The sequence below is a fragment of the Pseudopodoces humilis genome, chromosome 13 (assembly GCF_049639895.1).
Source record: "Pseudopodoces humilis isolate 2021_Gansu_Grassland_sample_001 chromosome 13, ASM4963989v1, whole genome shotgun sequence".
Taxonomy (NCBI): Eukaryota; Metazoa; Chordata; class Aves; order Passeriformes; family Paridae; genus Pseudopodoces; species Pseudopodoces humilis.
In genome coordinates, this window is record NC_142212.1 from 15,118,338 (window position 1) to 15,129,215 (window position 10,878).

The window sequence follows — 10,878 nt, forward strand, 5'->3', positions numbered from 1 at the left end:
ACCTCTGTGCACGACGAAACTGGGCACCTTTCCAGATAAAGTTTATAGGTGCACTCTGGATTTCCCTCCTGCACGCTCGAAATGACTCACAGGGGCCAGACAAAGGTCTAGATAGCAGCCGCCCCCAGCATTTGCCAGGAAAAGGGAATCTGGATCTTCTTCAGCAGCTTCATCACAAAACCTGAAAGCCACTGAGGTCTCATGAGCAAAAACCATCTTTCAAAACCAATGTGTTCCTGCAGATGATTTACAGGACAAGTATCACCAAAACAGTTTCACCACAGGAACACCACAATAGTGATTTTCAATGTTTTTACAGGATCAGAGGCTGCCCCTGCATCTGGTGATGAGGTAATGGGCATGGGAACTGTTCTCAGCCATAACGGTGGTGGTTTCACACTCTTCCTTTTCAGCTTCCAAATAGCTGTGCCAACAACAAATTTTAGCACTTGTGGTGAAATCCATGGCACTGGCTGTTTTGCAACCTGAGCTACTGAAATCGTGGGATTAGTTTCCATTTAAAAGGAAAAATTAAGAGTGAAGAAAAGGACATTCTGGAACTTTTCACTGAAGCAGCACTTGACAATATGGATGCTAAAGTGAAAAAGTTAAATATATATATTGATATATATACACGCCATTCACATATACTCAGTCTCGCCCAAGAATTCAAACTATTTTGATGGGTGAAGCAATATTTTCACCAGCTCCTCCTCTAGGACTGAGTGCAGGCTGTGTGTAGATATAAAATTTTCCCCTATATGTAAGCTCACTGAGCAGCCAACCCTTGGACCAGCAGAGCCCTGATATCCTCAGTGCCCATCTGGATTTTGCCCAGAGCAGCTCCACACCTCCCAGAGACAGCCAGAGACAGACAGTGGGGGTTTAATTGCCTCGCTCCACCTGTAGCAAACAAAGCTTCTAGCAACATGAGGGATTTATAGGCTGTAGCTTAGTCCAGACAAGAATAGCTCCACGTGAAACTGGGGGAACAATCTCAGCATGCCCAGATCTCTTAATTAAAAAAATATAAAATAAAATAAAATAAAATAAAATAAAATAAAATAAAATAAAATAAAATAAAATAAAATAAAAGTATAAAAGCAATTGGTGGCTCAGATCTCCCCTTGGAAACAGTTTGATTAATAAAAGCAGACGGTAGGTGACAGGGAGGACTCCACAGTGCACACACACTATACAAAATTAACAAAACACTGTGTACCATTGCTAAGCAAGTTTGGTATTTGCACATCAAACAAATACACAGCGTTTGCTGGGGTACCAGCACAAGACAATCTAACAACAACAAAGCAAGCCACCCCCTCCCAATAAGTAAACAACTTACTGATTTTATTCAGAAACAACAGATTCTCTGATCCTCAGAGTCCCTGCTGAGCAGCCAGCAGAACTCCTGGGCTTGCTCATGCAGTCAGGCTGTTACTGCTCCTCTAAATTCCTCTAATTATATATTAGTTACTTCATTGTTTAAGGAAAAATGCATACCAGGGAAAAGAGAAGGACATTATTCTTTGTTTTGCATCATAACCCCTCTTTCAGCCACAGGACAGGGAGAGAACAAAGCCTGGGCTGGACCAGTGGTTGCCATCGGGTGTCCTGTCCTCGGTGCTTTCCCTGGGCAGCAGCACTGTGCAGAGGAGACTCAGCCTGGAGCCAGCAGTTTCCCCAAATTCAGCCAAACTGCAGATTTCTCATGCCCCCAGCTCCTCCTGGGCTGAGCTCTGCCACAGTCCCCCATGGTCCCTGTGCCACACAGGGGAGCCACACACTGTCCTGGGGCAGCACCAGCTGCTTCAGGCACCCCGTCCAACAGAATATTCACCAGCAACTGCAGCACAGCCACAGATCGCTTTTGGTTGGAAGGGACCTTAAAGATCATTCAGTTCTGGCACCCCCTGCCATGGGCAGGGACACCTTCCACTGTCATCCAACCTGGCCTTGGGGTCCAGGGACAGCCACACTGTGCCAGTGCCTCACCACCCTCACCCATTCAGTGAAGAACTTCTTTGTCTCTAACCTAACCCTGCCCTTTTACAGCTCAAAGTCAGTCCCCTCATCTCACCACTACACACCTTCATAAAAAGTCCCTCTCCTGCTCTCTTGGCCAGAAGATAGTGGGCTGGACTCACTGTGCCTGGGTTCTGCCACCAGCTAGGGAGAGCCACGCTCCTGGTCCTGCAGAGAACACTCAGCCTGTTCCTAGAGACAGCCTCAGTATGAACAACTCCTCTGGTGAACGGGAAACTCTTCCCCAACCCAAAGCTTTTGGTATCATTTATGTGTCTCCTGCTGCTCTCTCCACCTCTGCTCCAGCCATCCCTGGCTTCCCACAAGGCTCCAGTGAATTGCTCCAAGCCCCAGGAACCTCCACCTGTGCTCCTGCCATCTAAATTGCTAATTGGGAGTTGTAGCTGCGCCTTTGGGGAAGGAGGAGGATAGGCATGTTCCCTGCTATTTTTAAGAAAAGTCGTTTTGCAGTTATTCTGCAGCCCAGGTCCTCACCTGTCCAGTTCAGCCTGTTTGGGAAGTTAACTTTCCTCTCCTATTCATCAAAAAAAACCTCGGAGACATCTGTGTCTGTCATCAGTTTGGTCAAACACCCACTTAGTGCAGGATCTGTACCACTGGAATAAGACAGGTTGAACATCAAAGTTGAGGTTTTTTTTAAAGTACACAGTATCTGCCCAGCTTTGTTTGTGTTGAGGGAGTGGCTGGATTTTAGGCAGCTTCTTTTTCAAAGGCTTTTTGTTAATAACTAAATGAAAAACCCAGAGCTGAGGTTTTCCTCTTAAAAAACAAGCCAGAGATTAAGGATATGAAGAAAGAAGTCAGTCACTTCCCACTGTAATTGTACTGAGACACTGACTTGAGGGCTCCAAAATCACAGATTCGTAATCCAAGACAATGAACTCTTTACTGAAGGATTAGCAAACCATGCAAAACTGATTCCTTATTCAAATGCCTTGCAATTGTAAGGGCATCTGTTCCACTTTGCAAGTCATCCCAAAGGCTTTGTTTGTTTTGATTTCCTGTTCCATTATGAAGACAGGGCACTTTGCATTATTTTCACACCGTGTAGTAAGCATTATTGTTTAGTCTAATAAGGGACAGTTAATGAAATTCAATAACTATTTTTTAAAACCTTATTTTTCTTTTAACTTACAATAAAAGCCCTCACAACCATAAAAACTGGAACCGTTTTTAGCCAAAAGCCAAGTGTGTAAAAATGTAACCCAAAACATCAGGACCTGAAGAAAAAAACAGGTTTGTTTCTCTAAGGGGCAGCGAAAAAAAATAAATGAATATGCAGGTTTAAATAATATTACTAACACAAAACAGTTCAGCACAAATGATGCCAGAGCCAGGGCTGGTGACTAACAGTGAGCATGATGCCACCAGTCCAGCTTGTAGCAGAATGCAGAATACTCCTGGAAACCATTTAAAATGTCACAAGAGGAAGGGTGGATGGAGTGTGTGACCTTTGGAAACCAAAGGGTGGACCTCAACAAAAATATCCCATTTACCCTGAGCCATGCTGCTTCTGCAGGGCCAAGAGAGATGCTGGGCCACCTATCTGGTTCAGAAGGAAAAGAAAAAAATTACAATTAAGGGGAAAAAAAAATAAAAATATCCCAATCTGCCAACATATCAGCACAATGCAAAAGCTGCCAAACTGCTCTGGAAGCAGGCAGCCTCTTCCACAGCTCTCTCTCAGATCAGCAGATAAAGTCTGGATGATAGCCTAGGCTTAAGTTTGTTTCCCAACACCAGATCCTTGCAGGAAGCCCCAAACTTAAGCCATGAAAGGCAGCGATTAAAGGCTCTGATTCCGTGGATCTCTCTGGGCTGCCAGCTCTGAGCCCCGACCTGTCAAACCACTGCAGCAGCTACGCCAGGCAAGCTGCACGAGACCGAGAAAATCAAACATGAAGAGTCGAGAGAGAGACAGAGAAAATGATGATAGTGGTGAAAATGATGTTTCTGCAGGAGCTGGTCCTGCAGGCTCAGCAGTGCTGTCACTCAGCCCTGAGAAGCTGCTGCTGTTTCCCCTGTCCTGCAGGAGATGCCTCCGGTGACAGGGCAACGGGAGCGGAGAAGATCTTCACAGATCACTGCGGGGATGACCCAGCCCTGCGCCCTTGGTGCAAAAAGGTCACTTCATACTCGGTCTCTAAAAGGCAAAAATAAATCTTTTCCACAGCTGAGCTAGAGAAAAACTCTGCAGAAATATGGATGAGGAGGATCTGCACTTTGCTCTTCCAGGATTTGGGACGTGGAGCTGGAAGGAGCTCAGACAGGATGCAGAAGTCTGAGTGCTCACAGCAAGGACCCCTACCTTCAGCTAACATTTAACCTCAAATTCTTCACAGTCCTTCTATAAATTCACGGCACTTGCTCTTACAGAACCACTACTCTGTGCTTTTCACCAAGAAATTTAAGTCACTCGCAGCACACAAAGATCAAAACCAAATGCCTTGATTTACAAGTTCCAGTCAAAGTCAGAGGAAGTGTGAAAAAAAAAGAACAAGCAAACACCTGAAATAACTAGCAGGCATAGCTCCTGTCTGGAGTTAAGCAAAGGAATGCTAATAAAAAACTTGGCCAATTATTTTTAAAAACCTCAAGAGAGGACCCAAAGATCCTGCCCTTGCCCACAGCCCAGACCCTGCTAAAGCCATAGAAAAAGCCCTTGAGGCAGCAGCATCTTCTCCACATTACTTCAAACTGAGCCACGCTGAAATCTAATGAGAGAGGGCTCAAATCATCAGCTCTGCACAGCTACAAAAATGCTGCTCTGAATATCTTTACACCTTAATGCAGCTGCCCTGGGGCAAATGTTTCCCTGTGTACGAATACACTGCCAAAGGAGCAAGCGTGCTTCTCAGGCATCAGACCAAGAGATACAGGAACAGCCAGAAGAGATGCATGAATGATCACAGCCTGAGCTGAACCAGACCATGACAATCCCAAACCCAGGAATGCAAGGAGCTGCTGCTGGTTTGGCTTTCAAACCTGTTTAAAAAAAAAAAAAATTCTGACATTTCTAACATGGAAGATGAATCTTAAATCTCGTGATAGCAGGTCAATAATTCACTCATGCAGGAGTTGTAACTCGGCCTTAAAAACATGGAACAACATGCAGGATGGTGTTAACATCCTATTTTGCAATGGTGTTGAATGACTGCTCATAATTAGACCATAATTGTGATTTAATTGCTCTGTGATCTGACTGGCCATAATGAGGGAGCCAGGAGTCCCATCTCAATGGGTGGAAAGATTTAACTTTATTGTGGAAAGTATAATCCCCTTCCATGCCATTAGAAGTATCACATTAATTCCTGGAAATTTTTATAACAGGCACGATGTGGCTCTTGGGCTCTCTTGTCCATCTCTGGGCTGCTCCTCTGTGGCTCAGGACAGGATGGATGACTGCTTTGCCACAAGCAGGATCAACTTCTAAATCCTGGAGAGTTCTACACTGTAAATTCAGGCACAGTAGAGACAAGGTCTTCCTCAAGGCAGTATTTTAATACAAAACACACACATTTCATGACTGCTAAGTGCAGTACTTCTTTAAGTATTTCTTTAAAGAAAGAAGACTACTGATTTGCAGCAAAATATGTGCCAAGTCAGAGAAGAAGAGATTCTGTCTTTATTTTACATTTCATTCATGACTACTCCAACTGTCAGAGTTCAAAACAGGCCTTATAAATCTAGAATACAAGAACATCTCCCAGGTTTTCAGATAGCAAGATTTCTTCCTCTCCACTTAAAACCCACCTGGGTCCGAAAAGAATTTGGGTCAGATGGAAAAATGACAGAGAATTCGCCATGCAGAGACTGAGCTAGCAGAGACTGAAGGAAAACACTTTTTGGAGCTGATGTGTGACGCTGCAGAGGTAAACTGGGAACAGCAAGAGCTCACTCTCTAAACAGCCTCTCCCTTTGCTGGCCCAGCACATCAGTCCCAAGCTCTGCTCCTCACAAGCACCAGCGCTCACCGGGTGCCAGGCACAGGCACTCAGCGTGGGATGCTCAGCATCACCACTCACAAAGTGACACTCTGCTTCCCTGTGCTTGCTAAACCACCAAACAGATGTGTCAACTTCTCCTTTTTTTTTGTTTCTTTAAATGTTTTACAGAAAATCCCAAAATAACAAAACAGGAGTTATCTCACGAGCTCTCTCAGGAAAATAAAAGATTCAAATACCAGCTCACGAGAACTTTTTGAAAGAAGCTGGTTTTGTTCACATTAGTGTAATGTAACTGAGTTTAACATCTCATGTATAGCAGATGCCAGCCTGACATTGAAGCATTGAGTCACTGCTCTGTATTTCAGAATTTATCTTAGGGTCAAGTTAATGTTTGAAAAGAAACAAATGCAGTTGATAGCACTGGGTAAACAGTGACTGTTTCTGCTTGGGATCATGCCTGCTCCTGTCCACCCTGTACAGAGCTAAAAAAAAAAAGCCCCACAAGCCCCCTCAACTCCTCCCTACCGTGGGATCATCCCAGCTGCAAAGTCTATCAAAATTATTAATTGTATAAACTGCTCTCAGCACCTCCAGTTTTCAAAGCAAATGGTCATTAGGAACTTGGGATTCTGTCACTTTTTTAGGGAAGCAAAGCATTGAAATGAGAACTAACAAAAAAAAATAAAAATAACTTAACAAGCGTATTAACTTTGACAGTTTCCCATACCAAGCATCTGGCTTGGTGTGGTTTGGCACAGGTCATTGAACAAAGGATCAAAAAAACCTGGAAATCACTCTGAATGTGCCCATCTCTCACTGAGGGAGAATGAAAACCCAAATACCCTGCCTCAAACAAAACATGGTCCATTTTTTATAGATACAGTCTTAATTCTTCTCTTTTGGAGGATGGCACAACAAATTTCTCTTCTACTGTGCTGGACTCTGACAACCAAGATCCACGAGAAGAAATGGTGTGCCTGATTTTACAACTATCTATCCAATGCAATCAATTATCAACTTATCAAAGTGAGCTACTTTGACAAATCTGAAATATATTCAAGGAAACTACAATATTCACAGTAAAGCTGGGAAATCACTATCTTAAGGCAATGCCAGCTTTGTACTAGAATATGTGACCACTGCTCCAATAATTCAATCTATTAATTCCATACTCACTGACCAAGTAATAATAAAAATGTATTTATTAACTCTACAGAAGTTAATTGCCAATTTCATCAGAACTTAGGCACAGATGTAAGATGGAAACAGTCAGTCATAAAAGCACTACATGTTAACTGAGTTTTTTTCACACATTTGACAGTTCTGAAAGTTACTAAGCTACATGGCATAAAGATTCTTCCTCTCTCTCCCCCAAAACTGGCAACTATAATGCACAGTTTTATTCTCAAATCTAATAGCAAAAAAGGGTGCAGAAGGGGAAAAGGAAAGGAAAGGTCCACTAAAGTTCTTTAGCCTTTTTCACTCTTCTTCACAGTGTAAGCAAAGGACCAAGAAATCCCTTATGACCAGTATTAAATACCAGTGTTCCCATTAAGAGATTTCATAGAAGTTCCCCCTTTTTGAACTTACTTTCTGAACTTACCACTCATAAAAGAAAAAATATTACAGGTGAACCTGTAAGTCTACAAACTCTGGTTTAATGATAAAGCCCATGCACAGCCTTTCCCACCTACATTTCACATCCTAGTCTCTTTCACCAAGAGCAAGGTCAGAACCATTATTTTCTCTGCTCATGCTTGCAGGTGACTGACTTATAGTAAATTTCCTGTTTTTCCAGCCTTGTAAATGTAATACAAAACAGACAGGCAATAAAATGTACACATTTCTAGGTTAATATTGCCCCAGCACTCCAGCACCAATCAGTTAGGAAATATGAACTGGGAGGAGGAGGAGGAAAATCATAGTTTTTTCATCGTAGGAAAAAAAATGCTTACAGTCTTATCTGCACACTCCTTTGCTGTCTGCTTTACTGCCACAAGTTTCCTGTTGAATGACAGTTGCCATTCTCATAATCAGATTTTTAATCAACACAGAAGTAATGCATTTTAATTAAAATGCTCTCCTTTTCTATGCTTATGATTCTGATACATGAGGGAGATCCCTGCTTTGCACAGAGCAGCGTGCAGATGCCAGGCTATCATTGACAGGCACAGGGAGCTGCTTTCCAGACCACAAAAATATTTAGTGACTTAAAAACCAAATATTTATTTCTATTCCACATTCTTGGCTAATAAAGTATTTTTTTAAAATATGGAGAAAGAAAAGTAAAGTACAATTGCACAGTAACCAAGGGCATGGTTCTCAGCTGTAGATGGGAATAGCCCAATGTTTTTCTGCCTGCCCTGACTTACAGATGGGTTTTGAACCCTTTTCTCCCACTTTCCAGGTAAACCCAAAAAACACACTAAAACTCAGCTCTCTGCCCATTCTTTTGACTGTATCCTGGAGCTGAGAAACATTTACCACCAAGTTCTGTCACTTGCAGTTTATTCCCAGGACATGTTTTATTTATACTAGCTCATGTTTCCAAAACAACAAAAAGTTTGATCACAAATTGTTTGGTTGGGAAGGGTTTTTATACACACCTTCCTTCATCCACCAACACCGATCACATTGCAACACCACAAGCTGTATTTTAATACTTCTGCTAAAACAATCAGTATGTAAAAAAAACTCTGCCTAATTTCCTCATACTTTTCTTCATGCTTTTCTCCCCCTCCCACTTGGGCAGGGAAACCAGCAGGCTGAGTTTCCCTCACCACTTCCCAGTGAAGTGAACGCAGCAGAGAAAACAGGCATTTGTTTAAGGAAAACTGGGGTTTTTTGGGAGTTTGACAGTGTTTACTGGAATACTGCTACTGAGTCCCGGAGGGGACTAACAAGTCTCTGTGCTGTGGTGGATCAGCTCCGGGGCAGGTGGTGGAGGGGGAGTGCACAGGGCTCAGCTCCTCTCCGACACCCCATCGCTGTGATCTGCTCTGGCTCCGGAGGTTTGAAGGATGGCTGTGAAGCAAGTGCCTGCAGCCCGTCATCTCAGCTCATCAGTGAGCCCAGGGACAAGACTTCAGGTGACAGTCCTGCCAGCTGGCTAAAAATTCTGTCTGCAGCTACCAGCTGGGTTGAACGAAGTACAGGGAAAAAAACCTCTCGCACCACCAGCCACAGCGAAACCCCCACCTTTAGGCTGCACACGACTGGATGACAAATAAATTTTCCCCATAGGAATCTCTCGGGCAACACGAAGAAAACTTCCTTTCCTTCCTGCACTCGGAGCTGACCTCGGGGTTCTCCTCCACCTCTCACACCTCTGGCTGTCCAGCTGCAGTCCTGCTCCTCCTGCCCATCCAACCAGCCCCGGTGGCTGCGGCAGCACCAACAGTTTTTTGGCACTAAACTGAAGTCCTGCCCTGGAAATCACAAGCCCATTAGCCAGGCCTGCTAGCTAACCTGTTGAGCAACTGTTCAGTGTACGCAGATGTGAAGTGGCATCTTTTTAATCCAGCATGGGAGGACTCTTCCTATCCTCTTCCTCGGCCAGGAGAGCTACCTGTCTGCTCCTTCACCTGTGTGCTGCAGGGCTGGCAGCGCGGATGTGCCCTCACCCAGGGCAAACCAGGGGGGAAAAAGGTAAATCTGAGCAGCCTTGCAGCCAGAGAGGGAAGATACAGGAGGGTCCAAGCTTTTTCTTCCCACGCTGGCAGCCGGCAAACACACGCTGCACTTTCATAACAAGACTCCACTTATCACTCAGCAGCTCCAAAGGATGCTCAGCTGCTGGAGGAAGGGATCCCTGCCCCATTCCCCCAGCAGTGAAGGAAGGGGGCCTCTCCAAGGGTCAGCCGGACACCGAGCTCCCCGGGACAAGCGCGGGTTCCCCGCAGGGAGCGCTGGCGGCTCCGCGGTGCTTTTGGGAAAGTCTCACGCAATTGCTCGCTGCGCTTAGCGCAGGGCAGGGGATTGCGGGGCTCCGGAGGTGCCTGTGCATCATTCCCCTCGCAGAAGGAGCGCACACGCGTGGCTGCACCGGCACCCCGTCCGTGCCTCCGCCGGGGCCCTGCGCTGATGCTCGCCACCCCCGGCACCGCACTCGCCCGCGGCCACCCAGCCCCGCACCCCCCGCGGGCAGCGGGTCCCCCCCGGTCCCGCCGCGCCCCCCTCGCACCTTGTCGGACGGCTTTCACCACGATGGGGTCCTTGCAGCTCCGGATCACTTCCAGCACGTCGTAGCGCGGCAGCCCCGACACGCGGACCCCCTGCACCTCCAGCAGCAGCTCGCCCTCGCTCAGCGCCGCCTCGCCGTCCCCGTCCGCCGCGCCCGCGTACGGGAACTCTCCGTGCCCCGCGCCGCCGAGCAGGGCGAAGCCCAGCTGCCCGCCGGGCCCGCGGCTGAGCGCGCACTGCCGCACCCGGCTGGACCAGTGGTTCTTCTTCTGCACGACCCGCGACATGGCGCTGCGCGTCCCTCCGCGCCGCGGAGCGCTCGGCAGGTGCGCAGGGGGCGCGGACCCGCCGCCCGCTCAGGCCATCACCGCCCGCACGGCTCCGCGCCCGCGGAGGGCGCGCACCGCCTCCCGCCCGCCCCTCCGCGCCGTCCCTTCTCCCCTCTTAGTAAGAAAGAAAAAAAAAAAAAATTAGAAATAATTTTAAAGCGCTGAAAAAGCAAATCCGTCAGCCGCGCGGTATTGCCGCCCCTCTCCGCGGGCGCTGCGCGGGGCGCGGAGCCTTTCAGGCGGTACAAAGCGCCGCTTGTTCTGTTCCAGTTCGGTCCGTCCCGCTCCGCCGCGCTCCGCGCCGCCGGCGCAGGCGCCCTGGCACGGCCCGCCCCGGCCCGGCCCGGCCCCCGCCCGCTCCCCGCCCCCGGCAC

At 46.9% G+C, this 10,878-nt stretch overlaps 1 protein-coding gene across 19 annotated transcripts in view; it reads right to left on the reverse strand.

Moving 5' to 3' along the window:
* Positions 1-10,462, reverse strand: part of MAGI1 (membrane associated guanylate kinase, WW and PDZ domain containing 1) — a 329,499-nt gene extending 319,037 nt beyond the window's left edge. For all 19 annotated transcript variants that reach the window (XM_088061981.1, XM_088061980.1, XM_014251694.2 and 16 more), the window contains exon 1: positions 10,177-10,462. In XM_088061981.1, coding sequence (XP_087918107.1) covers positions 10,177-10,462 — 286 coding nt within the window. The remainder of the gene's footprint in view (positions 1-10,176) is intronic.
* Between the last annotated feature and the right edge of the window lie 416 nt (positions 10,463-10,878).